The 21,149-nt window shown below is 53.4% G+C and overlaps 2 protein-coding genes across 3 annotated transcripts in view; both read right to left on the bottom strand.

Annotated features, from left to right (window-relative positions):
- The window catches only part of SOS2 (SOS Ras/Rho guanine nucleotide exchange factor 2), a 49,455-nt gene extending 44,189 nt beyond the window's left edge, over window positions 1-5,266 (bottom strand). For both annotated transcript variants that reach the window (XM_040412514.1, XM_040412515.1), the window contains exon 1: window positions 4,976-5,266. In XM_040412514.1, the coding sequence (XP_040268448.1) occupies window positions 4,976-5,062 (87 nt within the window). In that variant the 5' untranslated portion in view covers window positions 5,063-5,266. The remainder of the gene's footprint in view (window positions 1-4,975) is intronic.
- A 6,181-nt stretch (window positions 5,267-11,447) lies between these two features.
- L2HGDH (L-2-hydroxyglutarate dehydrogenase) lies at window positions 11,448-21,108 on the bottom strand. The gene is made up of 8 exons (XM_040412513.1): window positions 21,043-21,108; window positions 20,831-20,962; window positions 19,214-19,376; window positions 18,815-18,849; window positions 18,019-18,186; window positions 17,104-17,261; window positions 16,800-16,931; window positions 11,448-11,936 (listed from the first exon to the last, which is right to left on the bottom strand). Exons 3-8 carry the CDS (start codon window positions 19,368-19,370, stop codon window positions 11,741-11,743), a joined length of 846 nt encoding a protein of 281 aa, XP_040268447.1. The 5' UTR covers window positions 19,371-19,376; window positions 20,831-20,962; window positions 21,043-21,108; the 3' UTR covers window positions 11,448-11,740.
- Window positions 21,109-21,149: the final 41 nt, after the last annotated feature.

The raw sequence follows: 21,149 nt of genomic DNA, 5'->3' as shown, positions 1-21,149 counted from the left end.
GCACTTGTTTTTTTGTGGGGCACGCTGTCGTTTTTATCGCCATCATTTTAGGGGCTACCTATTGCTTTTTCATCGCTTTTTATTTAATTATTTTCCGGGGGTGAAGTCACCAAAAACTGTGATTAAGCCATTTTGTATCGGGTCGCCTACACCACAGACTGTAATATGATGGGGTGCGCGAGGTCGGCCAGCAGCATGGCATCTGAGGGGTTAAATGACTGATCGGAGGGATGAGCCCCGGCCAGGTGTGGAGAGAGTTCAGCTCCTGCTGTAAATGTACGGCCAACTGGTGAACCGGCTGCCATGACAGTTTGGATTTTACCCCTGCTGCTTCCTCCAGAGATAAGCGGCATCACATGAGTCTGAACGCTGCTTATCCTTGCCTCCCTGTGGGAATGACACAGATCACAAGATCAGCAGCCACGGACACAAAGAATAATCAGCGCCGAGTCCTGACCGTCCGTCAAAAAGGGCATCTTTCAAGATAAGCACCTAACCCATGCATGGCACCGCTTATCTTTGTATTTATTTTTAAAGGGCAAAAATGCAAAAACCTGTTGGCCCCCAGTTCATAGACATCAGATCCGATCAGTCCAGGTGAAGAGATCAATCCGGTTAGATTTTTTGCCCCAGCCCCCACCATGACCTTGGGGCGCCGGTAAAGGCATCATAGACGGAGAAGCGGCGCCCTGCAGGAATTTATGACAAGTAGGTGAAATGTTCCCTTTCCCAGAGCAGCGGAGCTTTGTCTACCGCCCCCTGTACACAGACGACCGCTTCTCCATACTGAGAGGGGGCCCGAACCTGCAGCATGACGCCCCCTTAAAAGGGGTTTTACATCCTAGTGGGCTTTGATGAGAAATCCAGCCATTGACTAGCAGCTCATACACATGTAAATGTCAGGTGAACCTCCCAATGTCATCGGCTGACCAAGTGGGAGGAGTCACTAGACTCTCCACCGACGACAGATGTCAGGAAGGATCGGGCATGTTCATTTCCAGCATGTCCAAACCTCTGTCCCCACAGAATGGCCGCTGCTCGTCTCCTTCTCGGCCCCTGCACAATTATGGTGGAGTCACTACCAAAAGCAGTCAGCCAGATGGGCATTGTGTTCTTAAAACACTGTAGTGTCCCTCTGTTATTCCCCCTGGAAATGTATGAGTAAACTGACAAAAGGGCGTCATCACTGCCCTCGTCGATGGCAGCGTGTGCAGCGCGACCCCCCCACTGCTAACACAAGTTGTCAATTTATTCAATGATTTCATGAAGGAATAATAGAGGAATGATAGCAAGGAAAGAAGATGCTCCAGAATTGAGTGGGATACAAGGATTTACTAAAATAGACAGGCCCGGAGGGGGGCAGGGTTCAGTTTAAGGGTATGGGGGCCTTTAATCTGATGTGTACACCCTGGAAGCTACATACACCCCGTCTCCTCCTGCTCTGCCTGTGTACTACTTCTGGCATTCAGCTCATGAATCAGGCGGTTCAGGACGAACAATGCTGTAGCTCCACATTAGATAAAGGTTATGATATCAACTTATGCCCTTTTCACAGGATAGGTGATCGGTGGGGGTCCGACTGCTGGGGGGGGGGGGTGGCAAAGTATGAAGGGAACAGCAGTTCAAGCACACGGGACCCCCCGTTCTCATGAATAGAGGGGGTCCCAGCAGTCAGATATTTATCTTTTTCCGCTTGGACAGGGGACACACTGACATCAAGAGACAACCCCTTTAATCACACCCGCATTAGACAGCGTTCAGCCAAACACTGCCATTTCTCCCCTCCTCCGTACACATGCATGCTCGGCCAGGGCGTGGGGAATAAGCAGCTTCCAGACACCTCCGACGCCCGCTTATCTCCCCTGAGAACTAAAGGATCGAGCATGTACAAAGCCAACAGCCCAATCCTTCATTTCCCTGACACCACACACAGATGATGATCCCAAGTCATGAATCAGGGGGCGCAGGATGAGCACTTCTATAGATCCGACGTCTATGGCGTCTTTTTAAAGGGGATGTCCACCACTGTCCATATGCCCAATTAGGGAGAGTCCTCCGGCACCAGTCGGTGGCTCAGTGCATGCTGGGACATGTAGTTCGTCAAGCTGTGCTCAGCTGCTGTAACCCCCGGACTGCGTACACTGATAATGCAGCCGACTGTACGGGAAGACGGCGCCAGAACCAGTCGTTTCTATAAATGGACGTCAGCAGTGGGCGGGCCACTGCCGAACACGAGCAAGCGGCTTCTCGTAAATCCCCAACCCGCGGACATGGCTGACGGTCAGCTCCAGAACAGGAGAGTCAGGTCTGATCCGTGCGCGTCACATCCATGAATAACGGCCCTGCGACTGCGACATTCAGGTTGGGATCCGTACTGCGAGGGTGGGGTTTGATATAGCAGCCCCCCCCCCCCCTCCAAAAAAAAAAAAAAAAAGAAAAAACCTTTTGGGGACGTAACAGATTTTAAGATATTTTTTTTACTATTATTTCGATCACCCCATCGGGCAGTCACATGGTCCTTTTTTTTTGGAATTTGCTGTGTTTTCTGCTCCAACATTCACATTAAAAGAAGCTTTATATAACCGACCCACTGAAAAATAATAAAAATTATGAAAAAAAAAAATGCGTCCGTCGACTCTCGCATGAAGCGAAACCTGGAAAAAATGCAGCAGAAATCCAAGGGTCGGGCGGATTTTCCCAAAGGTGAAGAAAAACAAAACAAAACCGGTCCTGACAAGTGACGATGTCATGTGACCGGTCAAAAAACAGCATCTTCGCGGCCATTAAGGGGTTTGCCAGTTTAGTGTAAGCAGCTTTCTAAGACTTTGCGGGACGATTTCTCACAGCTTTCAAGACATCTGATTACTGTCGGTGAATAGGGCCATGCTCTCTTCTATCCAGAGGCTGAAGACTTGTGCAGACTTTCTCACAGCAGAGGGTTTGCGACTGTTGTATCCAGTCTAGTCTGATGCACCAGCTGAATGTCGATACGTGTCTGACCGCCGCCTGCACCGCAACTAATAAAAGAGAATGGGGGTTGCGTTGCGAACCGCAAATTACAAGAATTTCAAAAACCGCCGGACTCCTGGCGCTGCGGTCACGAGACGCGACCCCAATCCGCTTTCATCAGATCGAGATGCAGATGGCGGCCGGGCACACCTCGTAGCCGCTGCCTAAATGTCTACGTCCCGGGCCATGCCGCTCAGGGGACTGTCCAGACTGGTACGATTTGGCTTTTTTGGGGTCCACAATTCTGCGCCATTCTTGCCGCCATAAATATCAGGAAGCTCGACAGGACCTCTGAACGCTGATGTGAATAGAAGCCAATATGCTGCTAGATGAGGCCGTTCCGATTCCCTGACAGCAAGCAGAATATGATGAGGTACCGATACACAGAGTGGATGAAAGATGGAGAATTTGGTAAATCATTAGGATGTGCCCTCACAGTGTGAGATCAGTCGGGGCCCAACCGCGGGGCCCCCCACTGTGCAGAAAACCGCAGCACGTGTCCATTCACTTTGAAAAACCTGGCAGATATCGTCCATAAACAGCGCCTCTCCACAGGCCGTGTGTGGTACTGCAGCTCAGCCCGATTCACTTCAAAGGCGCTGAGCTGCAGTACCAGACACAAGCCGTGGACTGGGATGGCGCTGTTTCTGCAATGAATCAGCCCTTTAACATTGTCCGATAATCCAGGATATTCGATAATCCGCCACCTGCGGTCTCCGTCTCTGATGCCGCCATGATGAGCGATTCTGAGGCCATACAGCTGCACTATGGCATGGGAGTCGCACAATGTCAGGATAATCAGATGCCGGATTAAAGGAGTCGCACAATGTCCGGACCATCAGATGCCGGATTAAAGGAGTCGCACAATGTCCGGACCATCAGATGCCGGATTAAAGGAGTCGCACAATGTCCGGACCATCAGATGCCGGATTAAAGGAGTCGCACAATGTCCGGACCATCAGATGCCGCATTAAAGGAGTCGCACAATGTCCGGACCATCAGATGCCGGATTAAAGGAGTCGCACAATGTCCGGATCATCAGATGCCGGATTAAAGGAGTCGCACAATGTCCGGATCATCAGATGCCGGATTAAAGGAACTGAAGGAGACATTATCACCCCTCACTCTGGATCTGACCAGTCACATGACCCGGGTTAACTCCTCCTGTCAATAATCTTCTCCTGGGCCCCCCCAAGACGTACACACCAGCATCACCCCCTGCCAGTCACATACACAATCTACAGAAACGTAAGGGGAGCCAGTGCTTATTCTGAAAGAACTGTCTAGGACCATGCTTGCTGTCAGTGAATGGAACTTGCCTTGATCCTAAAGGAGCTTGTCCCAGTCAGAACAAAAAATAAAAAACATTCAATGACAGCAAGCACAGCTCTTGAAAATAGCGAGAAACTAAAACACATGGTATAAAGGGAAGCTGCATTAGTTATGTTATTATTATTGCGGTACTACAAGACCCAGCATGCTCTGCCGGCTGGGACTTATAGTCCACCACTGCATTACATATCTAAACTAGAGCAAGAAGGTCCTGTCAGCCCTGCATAAGGTTAGGCTGGGTGTTGTAGTACCTCAATGAGTTTTAACAGCCAATAAGTAATAAGTCATGTTGGGAGTAGTAGTACTCCATCACCTACAGCCTGAACCTGCATCAAGTGAAATCTAAACAGAAGTCCAATCATATCCAACATGTGACAAGTAATGCTGGGAGCAGTAGTCCCATCCCCAGCAACTACAAGTCTCAGCATCTCCTGTCAAGCCATGAGGTCATGCTGGTCCTTGTGGTTCTCCACAAGCTGACAAGAAGAATACATCTACTCTCATGTGAAATCTTCGCTGTGAAACTACAACACCCAGCATGCCCTGTCAGCCTGTAACAGCCACTGGGTAGCAGGGAATTGTGGGACTTGTAGTCCCCGGGAGGCAGTCACGGAGCCTCCATCTCCCCTCTCACCTTCTTCAGGGCTGGTACGAAGAGCCCCCGCCACTTCAGGCCGTTCTCCTCGCTGAAGAAGTCGTAGGTCTGCGGGGAAGGCTGCATGATCCCGGCCTCATGGGACTCCCCTCCGCCTGTAGCCCGGGCCGCACGCTCTCCAGCGGGGGGTGGGGCGCTGCTCAGTCAGGGTCCCGGGCTGCCCCCATCATGCTGGGCCTCAGGATGCCGCGGCCGCCGCTGCTTGTTGTTGTGATGGGATCCGGCTTCCTCTGGGAGACTGAGTCTCAGCCCCTGCCTGCAGAGACTGCACGGCGCATGCGTGAAGCGAGAGGGCGGGGCCACGGAGAGGAGGAGGGGTGACAGAGCTGAGGAGGACAGGGACAGCTGAGGGGAAAGAGACAGCCGGGACAGGAGAGCTGAGGGGGAGAGGGACAGCCGGGACAGGAGAGCTGAGGAGGGAAGAGACAGCCGGGACAGGAGAGCTGAGGAGGGAAGAGACAGCCGGGACAGGAGAGCTGAGGAGGGAAGAGACAGCCGGGACAGGAGAGCTGAGGAGGGAAGAGACAGCCGGGACAGGAGAGCTGAGGAGGGAAGAGACAGCCGGGACAGGAGAGCTGAGGAGGGAAGAGACAGCCGGGACAGGAGAGCTGAGGAGGGAAGAGACAGCCGGGACAGGAGTGGTGAGGGGAAAGAGACAGACGGGACAGGAGAGCTGAGGAGTAAAGAGACAGCCGGGACAGGAGAGCTGAGGAGGGAAGAGACAGCCGGGACAGGAGAGCTGAGGAGGGAAGAGACAGCCGGGACAGGAGAGCTGAGGAGGGAAGAGACAGCCGGGACAGGAGAGCTGAGGGGAAAGAGACAGCCGCGACAGGAGAGCTGAGGGGAAAGAGACAGCCGCGACAGGAGAGCTGAGGGGAAAGAGACAGCCGGGACAGGAGAGCTGAGGGGAAAGAGACAGCCGGGACAGGAGAGCTGAGGGGAAAGAGACAGCCGGGACAGGAGAGCTGAGGGGAAAGAGACAGCCGCGACAGGAGAGCTGAGGGGAAAGAGACAGCCGCGACAGGAGAGCTGAGGGGAAAGAGACAGCCGGGACAGGAGAGCTGAGGGGAAAGAGACAGCCGGGACAGGAGAGCTGAGGGGGAGAGAGACAGCCGGGACAGGAGAGCTGAGGGGGAGAGAGACAGCCGGGACAGGAGAGCTGAGGGGGAGAGAGACAGCCGGGACAGGAGAGCTGAGGGGGAGAGAGACAGCCGGGACAGGAGAGCTGAGGGGGAGAGAGACAGCCGGGACAGGAGAGCTGAGGGGGGAAGAGACAGCCGGGACAGGAGAGCTGAGGGGAAAGAGACAGCCGAGACAGGAGAGCTGAGGAGGAGGAGAGGGACAGGAGAGCTGAGGAGGAGGAGAGGGACAGGAGAGCTGAGGAGGAGAGAGACAGCCGGGACAGGAGAGCTGAGGAGGAGGAGAGGGACAGCCGGGACAGGAGAGCTGAGGGGAAAGAGACAGCCGGGACAGGAGAGCTGAGGGGGAGAGGGACAGCCGGGACAGGAGAGCTGAGGGGGAGAGGGACAGCCGGGACAGGAGAGCTGAGGGGGAGAGGGACAGCCGGGACAGGAGAGCTGAGGGGAAAGAGACAGGAGAGCTGAGGGGAAAGAGACAGCCGGGACAGGAGAGCTGAGGGGAAAGAGACAGCCGGGACAGGAGAGCTGAGGGGAAAGAGACAGCCGGGACAGGAGAGCTGAGGAGGAGGAGAGGGACAGGAGAGCTGAGGAGGAGGAGAGGGACAGGAGAGCTGAGGAGGAGGAGAGGGACAGGAGAGCTGAGGAGGAGGAGAGGGACAGGAGAGCTGAGGAGGAGAGAGACAGCCGGGACAGGAGAGCTGAGGAGGAGGAGAGGGACAGCCGGGACAGGAGAGCTGAGGGGAAAGAGACAGCCGGGACAGGAGAGCTGAGGGGACAGAGACAGCCGGGACAGGAGAGCTGAGGAGGAGGAGAGGGACAGGAGAGCTGAGGAGGAGGAGAGGGACAGCCGGGACAGGAGAGCTGAGGGGAAAGAGACAGCCGGGACAGGAGAGCTGAGGAGGAGGAGAGGGACAGGAGAGCTGAGGAGGAGGAGAGGGACAGCCGGGACAGGAGAGCTGAGGGGAAAGAGACAGCCGGGACAGGAGAGCTGAGGGGGAGAGGGACAGCCGGGACAGGAGAGCTGAGGGGGAGAGGGACAGCCGGGACAGTAGAGCTGAGGGGGAGAGGGACAGCCGGGACAGTAGAGCTGAGGGGGAGAGGGACAGCCGGGACAGGAGAGCTGAGGGGGAGAGGGACAGCCGGGACAGGAGAGCTGAGGGGGAGAGGGACAGCCGCGACAGGAGAGCTGAGGGGAAAGAGACAGCCGGGACAGGAGAGCTGAGGGGAAAGAGACAGCCGGGACAGGAGAGCTGAGGAGGAGGAGAGGGACAGGAGAGCTGAGGAGGAGGAGAGGGACAGCCGGGACAGGAGAGCTGAGGGGAAAGAGACAGCCGGGACAGGAGAGCTGAGGGGGAGAGGGACAGCCGGGACAGGAGAGCTGAGGGGGAGAGGGACAGCCGGGACAGGAGAGCTGAGGGGGAGAGGGACAGCCGGGACAGGAGAGCTGAGGGGAAAGAGACAGGAGAGCTGAGGGGAAAGAGACAGCCGGGACAGGAGAGCTGAGGGGAAAGAGACAGCCGGGACAGGAGAGCTGAGGGGAAAGAGACAGCCGGGACAGGAGAGCTGAGGAGGAGGAGAGGGACAGGAGAGCTGAGGAGGAGGAGAGGGACAGCCGGGACAGGAGAGCTGAGGGGAAAGAGACAGCCGGGACAGGAGAGCTGAGGAGGAGGAGAGGGACAGGAGAGCTGAGGAGGAGGAGGAGAGGGACAGGAGAGCTGAGGAGGAGGAGAGGGACAGCCGGGACAGGAGAGCTGAGGAGGAGGAGACAGCCGGGACAGGAGAGCTGAGGAGGAGGAGAGGGACAGGAGAGCTGAGGAGGAGGAGGAGAGGGACAGCCGGGACAGGAGAGCTGAGGGGAAAGAGACAGCCGGGACAGGAGAGCTGAGGAGGAGGAGAGGGACAGGAGAGCTGAGGAGGAGGAGAGGGACAGCCGGGACAGGAGAGCTGAGGGGAAAGAGACAGCCGGGACAGGAGAGCTGAGGAGGAGAGGGACAGGAGAGCTGAGGAGGAGAGGGACAGGAGAGCTGAGGAGGAGAGGGACAGGAGAGCTGAGGAGGAGAGGGACAAAGCCGTGTGGAGGAGTTCACCCTCAAATTAAAGGGGTCTTCTACTTCAAGAAGTTAAGGAGGCTCCTTTAATTAGTTGTCTGAAATCCATAATTTTTTAACTATTCCTCATGCACATGACCGGGTCTGTTTTGCGGTCCACAAAATACGGATACCCTCAGTGTGCAATCAGGAACATATGGATGCGGACAGCAAATGGCGCGCGCAGTTATTGTTTTTTTAGCAAACCCGTAGAAATAAATGAAAAAAGTGCAAAATAAAACCCTTTCCCATACACTCGCCCCAGGAACTCCCGTCCAGTCTGATCATTAGTCCTACGTCCGTGGTAACATTACATCATGTGACGTCTATAAGGTCTGGTTACACTAATGCTACTTTCACACTTGCGGTAGAGAATTCCGGTAGGCAGTTGCGTCGCCAGAACTGCCTGCCGGATCCGGTAATCCGGACGCAACGGATGGCATTTGTCAGACGGATCCGGATCCGTCTTTTCTCTGGTGTCATCCGGAAAAACGGATCCGGTATTTTTTCTTTTTTTAAAGGTCTGCGCATGTGCAGACCGGAAACCGGATCCGTTTTGCCAGAACACTTAATGCCGTATCCGGCACTAATACATTTCAATGTTAAATTAATGCCGGATCTGGCAAGTGTTCAGTATTTTTGGCAGGAGAAAAAACTGCGGCATGCTGCGGTATTTTCTCCGGCCAAAAAACGTAAGAGAGACTGAACTGATGCATCCTGGACGGATCGCTCTCCATTCAGAATGCATTAGGATAAAACTGATCAGTTTTTTTCCGGTATTGAGCCCCTAGGACGGAACTGAATACCGGAAAAGAAAAACGCTAGTGTGAAAATTCCCGTAAGGCTGGGTTCACACCTGAGCGTATTCGATAAGCGCTTTTTACAGGCGTTTTTGTATTTTGGAAAACGCATGTAGTACGCGCGTTTGTGTGATTGACCACAGAGGCATCCAATGAATCTATGGGCGGGAACGCGCGACAATACGCCCCAAAGAAGCTCTGGTTTTTGCCTGTTGAGCGTTTTATAGCGCATAGGAACGCGCTGTAAAACGCTCAGGTGCGAACCTACACTAAGACTTTTTGTAGCGCAACTGATTGATTTTAACTCTTGAACCACAAATGCAGTCTGAATGGATGCAATCTCAGACTGCAGCGGTCATTCAATAGTTAAACTCAATCAATCGCACTACAAAAAGTCACAGCGTAGCCAAGGCCTAAGGCCCCTTTCACACGGGCGAGTATTCCGCGCGGATGCGATGCGTGAGGTGAACGCATTGCACCCGCACTGAATCCGGACCCATTCATTTCTATGGGGCTGTGCACATGAGCGTTGATTTTCACGCATCACTTCTGCGTTGCGTGAAAATCACAGCATGCTCTATATTGTGCAATTTCCGTGCAACGCAGGCCCCATAGAAGTGAATGGGGCTGCGTGAAAATCGCAAGCAAGTGCGGATGCGGTGCGATTTTCACGCACGGTTGCTAGGAGACGATCGGGATGGAGACCCGATCATTATTATTTCCCCTTATAACATGGTTAAAAGGGAAAATAATAGCATTCTGAATACAGAATACATAGTACAATAGCGCTGGAGGGGTTAAAAAAAAATAATTTAACTCACCTTAATCCACTTGCTCGCGCAGCCGGCATCTCTTCTTCTTAGCTGTGCGCAGGAACAGGACCTGTGGTGACGTCACTCCGGTCATCACATGATCCATCACCATGGTAAAAGATCATGTGATGGACCATGTGATGACCGGAAAGACATCACCACAGGTCCTTTTCCTGCAATCAGCAAAGATGAAGACAGAAGAGATGCCGGCTGCGAGATCAAGTGGATTAAGGAGAGTTAAATTATTTATTTATTTTTAACCCCTCCAGCGCTATTGTACTATGCATTCTGTATTCAGAATGCTATTATTTTCCCTTATCACCATGTTATAAGGGGAAATAATACAATCTACAGAACACCGATCCCAAAACCGAACTTCTGTGAAGAAGTTCGGGTCTGGGTACCAAACATGCCGATTTTTCTCACACGCGTGCAAAACGCATTACAATGTTTTGCACTCGCGCGGAAAAATCACGCATTTTCCCGCAACGCACCCGCCTCTTATTCGGGCCAAAAATATGACGCCCGTGTGAAAGAGGCCTAACTATGGATGCAGCAGACCAGGGGTAAAGAAGACGCGGTTCAGCTGGACCTATGGCGATCAGTGTTCTCCTAACCCGCGCGCAGTCAGAGTCTCACAGGACGCAGCATACTCTGACCTCCGTCTTGTCACATGAACAGTCCATAAGAATCTGGCGGGTTTACAGGATTTTTCATTCTTAGCGCCAGAAGCACCGGACACACGGCCGACCCCCGCTGTGTCCTGAGGCACTGGTATCCGTCCTAGAAATATACGACGCCAGTGTGAACAGAGACCTTGAGGACTTTTATAGACATGTTTAAAAACAGTCCAGATCCCAAACAACCCGGGGGGTGGCTATAGGGGCGCAGAGGCCACACCCAGGCCTGGAGCTTCCCGCTGATCAGTTTGAATTGGATTTCTAAGATTATTGTACAATAAAAATTACCTGCATCTTTCTAAGGCTCTGTTCACACGTCCATTTCTGTTTGGAAAAATTGCACAACATTATTCCTCCTGTCAAACTGACCCCCCCCCCCCCCCCAATAGGTCAATAGCATCGGCCCTGCACCATCTAATAAGGGATCCGCCGTTTTCATTTCTCTGCTCCCACTGATGAAATTTGAAATATTGAAGGAAGTGTGAACAGAGCCGAGGAGATTTAGCAAAACCGGTCCAAGGTCGAAGCATCGGCATCAGCCCCAGTGACCCGCTGGGCCACACCCATTGCCAGGATGCAGTTTTCCCTTGCACCGGTTTTGATAAATGCTCCTCACCGTTTGCAGTCAGTGAACAGGAAGATTCTTCTTCCCAGCCAAAGCCCGAAAACCTGACTGGCAGGCATCAGGTTTCTCATTTGAAGTGACATTAATGTACGTTCCCTCCCTCCGTCAAACAGCTTTGATGCTGCAGTTGCTTATGACCGCGGCATGTAAGGGGTTATCACTTTATTGGTCGGCCCAATGCACCAGGAGACCCTTCAACAGCCTTGGTAAGAACAGTATACAGCTGTAATTTCCCATCAAATACATTTATGTCTGATCACTGGGGGGCGGCCCCTACCGAGACGCCCACTAATGACTACAATGGGAGGTCCAGGGTGGATTTTTGATCAGATTTCACCTTATTCATTGCAAAAGGTAAAATTCACAGCAGAATGAAGAGGCCCGGGTGATAGAAGGAGACACGATCTGAGTCCAGGTGTCGGCAGAGGCGCCTCATCCGAACGCCTCCAATCTTGTTCTATACAGTAAATCGGACTCATTCTGCTCAGGAGGATTCACACGGGCCAAGCAGGAGAGAAGGCCGAGCTTCTGAACAAGGAGCGGGAAGTTCTAGTTCATTCGGGGACAGCCGATCCGGTCCACAGTCAGAGACGAGGCCCCGTCAGAGGCTGAACCGCTCTTCCACTTCAGAGGCGATCATCTCCGCGATGGCCAGGGATGAGGTCGCAGCTGGGGATGGGGCGTTCCTCACATGTAGAACACGGCTCCCGATGTCTCCAACACCTCCGTCAAAGACAAAATCATCTACCAGGTTACCGTCCCTATCCAGGGCCTGAGCCCGGACTCCAGAGGGTCCCCTAGATGAGAAAGGGTCACGGGGGTTATTCATGAACAAAATGAAAGGACGATTGTTAGGATAGGCAATAAATATCAGATCCGTGAGGATCTGACCCTCAGCACCCCCGCCGGTCAGGTGCCTGAAGGGGCCACAGCCTGTTAGGACCTAGAGATGAGAGAATAGACTTGTTTCATCAAGAGTTCTTCACCTGTGAGGGGCCGCCCCCGCCAATGAAGAAGCGGCAGCTGCCTGGCCTCGACAATGTGGCATCTATGCCGCAGCTCGTCTCCCACTTCCAGAGCAGTGGCTATGCTTGTGCCTCTGATTGGAACGGTGGCGCAGCTGCGAGATTGTCAGGGCCCAGTGAGATGTCCAGCCACGCAGCAGGTGGCACTTCCTCAGCAGTGGGGACAGCCCCTCGCAGGTGAAAAACTCTCGTGGATGAGACAAATCAATTTTCCTGTCTCTACCGGGCACAGCTCGGTATTTCTCAATCCCAACGATACTGCATGACTGATATCGTCTCATGTGCAGCTCCAGGTATAAGGCTTTCTAGATTGTGCACGACTTCTATGGAGTCAGTGGTGAACTGTGCTAATATTAAACTGCATCAGAAGTCCCTCTGCTAGGACTGTACGTACTGTGGGTATAAGCCCTGTGCATCAGAAGCCCCTCTGCTAGGACTGTACGTACTGTGGGTATAAGCCCTGTGCATCAGAAGCCCCTCTGCTAGGACTGTACGTACTGTGGGTATAAGCCCTGTGCATCAGAAGTCCCTCTGCTAGGACTGTACGTACTGTGGGTATAAGCCCTGTGCATCAGAAGCCCCTCTGCTAGGACTGTACGTACTGTGGGTATAAGCCCTGTTCATCAGAAGCCCCTCTGCTAGGACTGTACGTACTGTGGGTATAAGCCCTGTTCATCAGAAGCCCCTCTGCTAGGACTGTACGTACTGTGGGTATAAGCCCTGTGCATCAGAAGCCCCTCTGCTAGGACTGTACGTACTGTGGGTATAAGCCCTGTGCATCAGAAGTCCCTCTGCTAGGACTGTACGTACTGTGGGTATAAGCCCTGTGCATCAGAAGCCCCTCTGCTAGGACTCTACGTACTGTGGGTATAAGCCCTGTGCATCAGAAGCCCCTCTGCTAGGACTGTACGTACTGTGGGTATAAGCCCTGTGCATCAGAAGTCCCTCTGCTAGGACTGTACGTACTGTGGGTATAAGCCCTGTTCATCAGAAGCCCCTCTGCTAGGACTCTACGTACTGTGGGTATAAGCCCTGTGCATCAGAAGCCCCTCTGCTAGGACTCTACGTACTGTGGGTATAAGCCCTGTGCATCAGAAGCCCCTCTGCTAGGACTGTACGTACTGTGGGTATAAGCCCTGTTCATCAGAAGCCCCTCTGCTAGGACTCTACGTACTGTGGGTATAAGCCCTGTTCATCAGAAGCCCCTCTGCTAGGACTGTACGTACTGTGGGTATAAGCCCTGTTCATCAGAAGCCCCTCTGCTAGGACTGTACGTACTGTGGGTATAAGCCCTGTGCATCAGAAGCCCCTCTGCTAGGACTGTACGTACTGTGGGTATAAGCCCTGTGCATCAGAAGCCCCTCTGCTAGGACTGTACGTACTGTGGGTATAAGCCCTGTGCATCAGAAGCCCCTCTGCTAGGACTCTACGTACTGTGGGTATAAGCCCTGTGCATCAGAAGCCCCTCTGCTAGGACTCTACGTACTGTGGGTATAAGCCCTGTGCATCAGAAGCCCCTCTGCTAGGACTCTACGTACTGTGGGTATAAGCCCTGTGCATCAGAAGCCCCTCTGCTAGGACTGTACGTACTGTGGGTATAAGCCCTGTGCATCAGAAGCCCCTCTGCTAGGACTCTACGTACTGTGGGTATAAGCCCTGTGCATCAGAAGCCCCTCTGCTAGGACTGTACGTACTGTGGGTATAAGCCCTGTGCATCAGAAGCCCCTCTGCTAGGACTCTACGTACTGTGGGTATAAGCCCTGTGCATCAGAAGCCCCTCTGCTAGGACTGTACGTACTGTGGGTATAAGCCCTGTGCATCAGAAGCCCCTCTGCTAGGACTCTACGTACTGTGGGTATAAGCCCTGTTCATCAGAAGCCCCTCTGCTAGGACTCTACGTACTGTGGGTATAAGCCCTGTGCATCAGAAGCCCCTCTGCTAGGACTCTACGTACTGTGGGTATAAGCCCTGTGCATCAGAAGCCCCTCTGCTAGGACTCTACGTACTGTGGGTATAAGACCTGTGCATCAGAAGCCCCTCTGCTAGGACTCTACGTACTGTGGGTATAAGCCCTGTGCATCAGAAGCCCCTCTGCTAGGACTCTACGTACTGTGGGTATAAGCCCTGTGCATCAGAAGCCCCTCTGCTAGGACTCTACGTACTGTGGGTATAAGCCCTGTGCATCAGAAGCCCCTCTGCTAGGACTGTACGTACTGTGGGTATAAGCCCTGTGCATCAGAAGCCCCTCTGCTAGGACTCTACGTACTGTGGGTATAAGCCCTGTGCATCAGAAGCCCCTCTGCTAGGACTCTACGTACTGTGGGTATAAGCCCTGTGCATCAGAAGCCCCTCTGCTAGGACTCTACGTACTGTGGGTATAAGCCCTGTGCATCAGAAGCCCCTCTGCTAGGACTCTACGTACTGTGGGTATAAGCCCTGTGCATCAGAAGCCCCTCTGCTAGGACTCTACGTACTGTGGGTATAAGCCCTGTGCATCAGAAGCCCCTCTGCTAGGACTGTACGTACTGTGGGTATAAGCCCTGTGCATCAGAAGTCCCTCTGCTAGGACTGTACGTACTGTGGGTATAAGCCCTGTTCATCAGAAGCCCCTCTGCTAGGACTCTACGTACTGTGGGTATAAGCCCTGTGCATCAGAAGCCCCTCTGCTAGGACTCTACGTACTGTGGGTATAAGCCCTGTGCATCAGAAGCCCCTCTGCTAGGACTGTACGTACTGTGGGTATAAGCCCTGTTCATCAGAAGCCCCTCTGCTAGGACTCTACGTACTGTGGGTATAAGCCCTGTTCATCAGAAGCCCCTCTGCTAGGACTGTACGTACTGTGGGTATAAGCCCTGTTCATCAGAAGCCCCTCTGCTAGGACTGTACGTACTGTGGGTATAAGCCCTGTGCATCAGAAGCCCCTCTGCTAGGACTGTACGTACTGTGGGTATAAGCCCTGTGCATCAGAAGCCCCTCTGCTAGGACTGTACGTACTGTGGGTATAAGCCCTGTGCATCAGAAGCCCCTCTGCTAGGACTCTACGTACTGTGGGTATAAGCCCTGTGCATCAGAAGCCCCTCTGCTAGGACTCTACGTACTGTGGGTATAAGCCCTGTGCATCAGAAGCCCCTCTGCTAGGACTCTACGTACTGTGGGTATAAGCCCTGTTCATCAGAAGCCCCTCTGCTAGGACTGTACGTACTGTGGGTATAAGCCCTGTGCATCAGAAGCCCCTCTGCTAGGACTCTACGTACTGTGGGTATAAGCCCTGTGCATCAGAAGCCCCTCTGCTAGGACTCTACGTACTGTGGGTATAAGCCCTGTGCATCAGAAGCCCCTCTGCTAGGACTCTACGTACTGTGGGTATAAGCCCTGTGCATCAGAAGCCCCTCTGCTAGGACTGTACGTACTGTGGGTATAAGCCCTGTGCATCAGAAGCCCCTCTGCTAGGACTCTACGTACTGTGGGTATAAGCCCTGTGCATCAGAAGCCCCTCTGCTAGGACTCTACGTACTGTGGGTATAAGCCCTGTGCATCAGAAGCCCCTCTGCTAGGACTCTACGTACTGTGGGTATAAGCCCTGTGCATCAGAAGCCCCTCTGCTAGGACTCTACGTACTGTGGGTATAAGACCTGTGCATCAGAAGCCCCTCTGCTAGGACTCTACGTACTGTGGGTATAAGCCCTGTGCATCAGAAGCCCCTCTGCTAGGACTCTACGTACTGTGGGTATAAGCCCTGTGCATCAGAAGCCCCTCTGCTAGGACTCTACGTACTGTGGGTATAAGCCCTGTGCATCAGAAGCCCCTCTGCTAGGACTGTACGTACTGTGGGTATAAGCCCTGTGCATCAGAAGCCCCTCTGCTAGGACTCTACGTACTGTGGGTATAAGCCCTGTGCATCAGAAGCCCCTCTGCTAGGACTCTACGTACTGTGGGTATAAGCCCTGTGCATCAGAAGCCCCTCTGCTAGGACTCTACGTACTGTGGGTATAAGCCCTGTGCATCAGAAGCCCCTCTGCTAGGACTCTACGTACTGTGGGTATAAGCCCTGTGCATCAGAAGCCCCTCTGCTAGGACTCTACGTACTGTGGGTATAAGCCCTGTGCATCAGAAGCCCCTCTGCTAGGACTGTATGTACTGTGGGTACAAACCATGTTGCAAGTTATTGGAAATCCCTATGAAGAATTATTTTCCATACAGTGCCACCTAGTGCTACCTGAACGTATGGCCACCTGCTCTCCTGGTTATTCACATATCACTTCATACTATGAACATACTATAGAAACAGCCCATGCAGCTGCCCTTGAAGATATAGACGCCAGCCTTCATGGATCCCATAATATAATAATATATATATATATAATATTATATTATGGGATCCATGAAGGCTGGCGTCTATATCTTCAAGGGCAGCTGCATGGGATGTTTCTATAGTAGCAGAAACTGAAAACCACAATCACATTTGGTGGCCACAGATTTCTATCATTTTAATGGCCGCTCAGCCGCACTTACCCACAAAGTCATATGGCAATCAACAAGCAAGTGAGCACGGTTTTCGGCTGCTTCTATGTGGGACCGTACAGTTATCTGCCCCATTATATATATATTTTTTATTCCAGCACATATGGGGCTCACCTGAGAAGGTCATTAATAGACAGCTCCGGGATGAACTTCTGCAATTCCTTCAGCTGCGCTCGCAGAAACACCGCTCGGTACATCTCCCCCATCCCATAAACCAGATTCTTCAGAACCAGTTTACGAAGGCCACTGAAATATTAGAAAAACCATAAGTAACTACAACACGGAGGATGGAAGAACAGCCCCACAAAGGTGCTCGGCTGGAGTCCCTCAATAATAACTCCGGGGAACGGCGGCGACACATCATGAGCACAGAGGGGAGACCTCACACCACTATGGGATCCATATCACAGAGCTCTACCTGTACGTAACGGCTTCTCCAAAATCTCTGGCATTAAAATCACACAGTCTGTAGCCTTCTCTTTTAAAAGCTAACACGGCATTTGGACCAAGCCAAACATTCCCGTCCATGCGTGGCGTAAAGTGAACTCCGAGAAACGGGAAGCGTGGATCTGGAACCTACAGCCCAATACGGAGAGAGACGAGTAAATACCTTACTACAAGCATCAGCTACTACAGAGGAGTCAGGCAAACTCGCGTTTTGTGCGGATCCGTCATGGACGGATCCATTCAAATACAACCGTCTGCATCCATTCTGAACGGATCCGTCTGTATTATCTGTAACATAGCCATGATGGATCCGTCTTGAACACCACTGAAAGTCAATGGAGGACGGATCCGTTTTCTATTGTGCCAGATTGTGTCAGTGAAAACGGATCCGTCCCTATTGGCTTACATTGTGTGTTAGAACGGATCCGTTTGGCTCAGTTTCATCAGACGGACACCAAAACGCTGCAGGCAGCCTCCAGAGCGGAATGGAGACTGAACTGATGCATTCTGAGCGGATCCTTTTCTATTCAGAATGCATTAGAATGCAAACTGATCCGTTTTGGACCCTGAACGGATCTCACAAACAGAAAGCCAAAACACGAGTGTGAAAGTAGCCTTAGATGTAACAGAGGTCTGCAGAAAGAAAAAGGAAACAATACGCTGCATGCTAGAAAAAAAAGAAGAAGAAGAAACGGCATGCTTCTCAGTGCAGCTTCAGATGCGACTAGAGAAGAACAGATCATTCAAAACAAGAAATTTTCCTGCTGAAAGCTACTTAACATTTTAGCTTGAATTGAAATGTAAACTTCTGTTCGAATCATCCTCATAGAAGACTGGTGGAAAAGGTCCACCAACCAGCGATGAAAGGGTTAACGATGATACCTACTGGGTAAATGTTCCCTTTAACCAGATAGCACTTTTCCGGCTTCAGCACCAAGTAATCTCCCCGGAAAGGAACGATGCGAGGTTCTGAGCTACATCCGCTGATCTGGGACAATCGGTCTGAGAAGAGACCAGCACAGGTCAGCACGTACTTACAGCGAACGGCTTCTCCCTGGAACGGAGAGAGATCATTAATGGGCGACACAGCTAAAGCAACGTGTGCATCATCAGGCTGGGGCTACAAGGCCACTTTGGCCGGGACCACGATGCTATTGTACGGTGCATTATGAAAGGACACGGTGCCGCAACCTGCAAGAAATCCAAACCTGATGCATTTGCGCCAATTTGCATCTCGGCCCCGTTCACTTTCATTATGCTGCGATGTTCAGTATAATAGTATTGCAATGCTGAAGAGTAACCCCTGCCGAAAAAACACTGCCCCCCCCCCCCCAATTACATTATTAGGTATAGAAGTAGTACTCCAGTGTACCTACAGTATGCGACTGCCAGGTGGGGCCCCAATACTGAGTCGATTCATAATTCTAAATAATTGATTGACAGCAGGGGGGGCTCAGGACCGTACACTTTCAATAGCAGCTATTTCTTCTGACCACCCTATACACATGAACCCCCAACTGAGCCGAGCATGCACGTGTCCTCAATGGAGAGGGGAACAAAAGGATCAGGCATGCAGAAATTCAATAGTAGAAATCATTCCCATTTACCATATGCAGAGATTAGGGGGGCCCCCCCCCCCCCCCCCATAAACACTATTCAACATCAGTAAGATTTGAAATTACCTTTGTGTTCCTGATTACAACCGGATATTCCAGGCCTAAGGGAAACAGAAGAAAAAAAGTTTTCCCCATGCCGCAAATTATATTTTACTCTTCATCATTTGTCTTATTTGCAGTAGAATTTTGCACTTCAGACATCGCCATACCGATGGTGACTGTGTGTATTCCGTAATTTGCGGAACGGCGTGGACAGCCATTATTATAACTGCCTATTCTTGCCCGCAAAACGGACAATAGGACAGGTTATATTTTTTTTTGCGGACCAAGGAACGGAGCAACGGATGCGGACAGCACATGCTGTCCCCGCATCTTTTGCGGCCCCATTGAAGTGAATAGGTCCGCATCCAAGCCACCAAAACAACGGCCGTGTGCATGAGGCCTAAGGATTCAGCAGTAACCCACCTTGCTCTGATCCTGCTGGGCTCTCATTCACCATGTTTATATCAGACACTTCAAATCCTGTTAGGACGCTTCCTCCGGCATCACGGAAATCATTGCTGTAGGATTGAGCTATTTGCCGGTAATCTACTATTCCTGTGCATGGAGAGTCCAGCGCCATTATACCCTGCAATGTAAAGAATGATACAGTGGTCCTGTGCGCAAACTCCTACAGGAAAAGCTGTCAATTACTCCAAGAGCGGGGCCAGGGGAAGCGGGACTCGCAGGCCCTCTCCGCGAGCGTGGGCCAGGGGAAGCGGGACTCTCAGGCCCTCTCCGCGAGCGTGGGCCAGGGGAAGCGGGACTCGCAGGCCCTCTCCGTGAGTGGGGCCAGGAGAAGCGGGACTCGCAGGCCCTCTCCGCGAGCGTGGGCCAGGGGAAGCGGGACTCGCAGGCCCTCTCCGCGAGCGTGGGCCAGGGGAAGCGGGACTCGCAGGCCCTCTCCGCGAGCGTGGGCCAGGGGAAGCGGGACTCGCAGGCCCTCTCCGCGAGCGTGGGCCAGGGGAAGCGGGACTCGCAGGCCCTCTCCGCGAGCGTGGGCCAGGGGAAGCGGGACTCGCAGGCCCTCTCCGCGAGCGTGGGCCAGGGGAAGCGGGACTCGCAGGCCCTCTCCGCGAGCGTGGGCCAGGGGAAGCGGGACTCGCAGGCCCTCTCCGCGAGCGTGGGCCAGGGGAAGCGGGACTCGCAGGCCCTCTCCGCGAGCGTGGGCCAGGGGAAGCGGGACTCGCAGGCCCTCTCCGCGAGCGTGGGCCAGGGGAAGCGGGACTCGCAGGCCCTCTCCGCGAGCGTGGGCCAGGGGAAGCGGGACTCGCAGGCCCTCTCCGCGAGCGTGGGCCAGGGGAAGCGGGACTCGCAGGCCCTCTCCGCGAGCGTGGGCCAGGGGAAGCGGGACTCGCAGGCCCTCTCCGCGAGCGTGGGCCAGGGGAAGCGGGACTCGCAGGCCCTCTCCGCGAGCGTGGGCCAGGGGAAGCGGGACTCGCAGGCCCTCTCCGCGAGCGTGGGCCAGGGGAAGCGGGACTCGCAGGCCCTCTCCGCGAGCGTGGGCCAGGGGAAGCGGGACTCGCAGGCCCTCTCCGCGAGCGTGGGCCAGGGGAAGCGGGACTCGCAGGCCCTCTCCGCGAGCGTGGGCCAGGGGAAGCGGGACTCGCAGGCCCTCTCCGCGAGCGTGGGCCAGGGGAAGCGGGACTCGCAGGCCCTCTCCGCGAGCGTGGGCCAGGGGAAGCGGAACTCGCAGGCCCTCTCCGTGAGCGGGGCCAGGGGAAGCGGGACTCGTAGGCCCTCTCCGTGAGCGGGGCCAGGGGAAGCGGGACTCGCAGGCCCTCTCCGTGAGCAAGACGGGGGGAAACGGGACTCACCATCTATCTCTTTGATATGTCAGGAGAGGCGACAGGTCCTCTTCAAATTAAAGGTGTTTAAAATCTGTTTACTTTCACGCAGCTGATCACATGGCATCTACCTATGCCACTACTGCAGCCAATCACTGGCCTCAGAGGTCTTGTCTGTGTATACGGCTTGAGGCCAGTGACAGGCTGCAGAGATCACGCGGGTAGATGGCATGTGATTCCCTTCCCCCCCCAATACCTTGCAGTAGGGCTCTTTCTCCCTGATTTCTTTAGCACTGATGATTCGGAGACCTGGCACATTGTTCTGCAGCCCTCTCTCATACAAGGCTTGTAATCTTGGGATCTCCTGGTGCTGTACTGCTACTATCAACTGCAAGGAATAAAACACACTGTCACGACTGACACCAGGATATAGCGTGCACGCTCCTCTACGCCTCCACTGCTGTATACCTTGCCACACTGCTTGTATGGGATTCTTTTAAGGTCACAGTATCCATAGAGAAGGGCGGCCCCTCGCACACACAGTCTGGCTTTCAGAGATCCTGGAGTGTAGTATA

This window comes from Bufo bufo, chromosome 11 (assembly GCF_905171765.1).
Source record: "Bufo bufo chromosome 11, aBufBuf1.1, whole genome shotgun sequence".
NCBI lineage: Eukaryota > Metazoa > Chordata > Amphibia > Anura > Bufonidae > Bufo > Bufo bufo.
Note: the sequence above shows the minus strand (reverse complement) of the source record. Positions and strands in the feature narration are given on the sequence as shown.

Bases quoted from the DNA above. Each gene is read 5' to 3' on its own strand.
- L2HGDH (XM_040412513.1), bottom strand. From the start codon at position 19,370: ATGGCGCTGGACTCTCCATGCACAGGAATAGTAGATTACCGGCAAATA. The intron at 18,187-18,814 runs GTAATTTCAAAT...TCTCCGTTCCAG, and splicing joins TTGTAATCAGGAACACAAAG to GGAGAAGCCGTTCGCTGTAA. The intron at 11,937-16,799 runs GTGAGCCCCATA...TTTCTCATCTAG, and splicing joins TCTATTAATGACCTTCTCAG to GGGACCCTCTGGAGTCCGGG.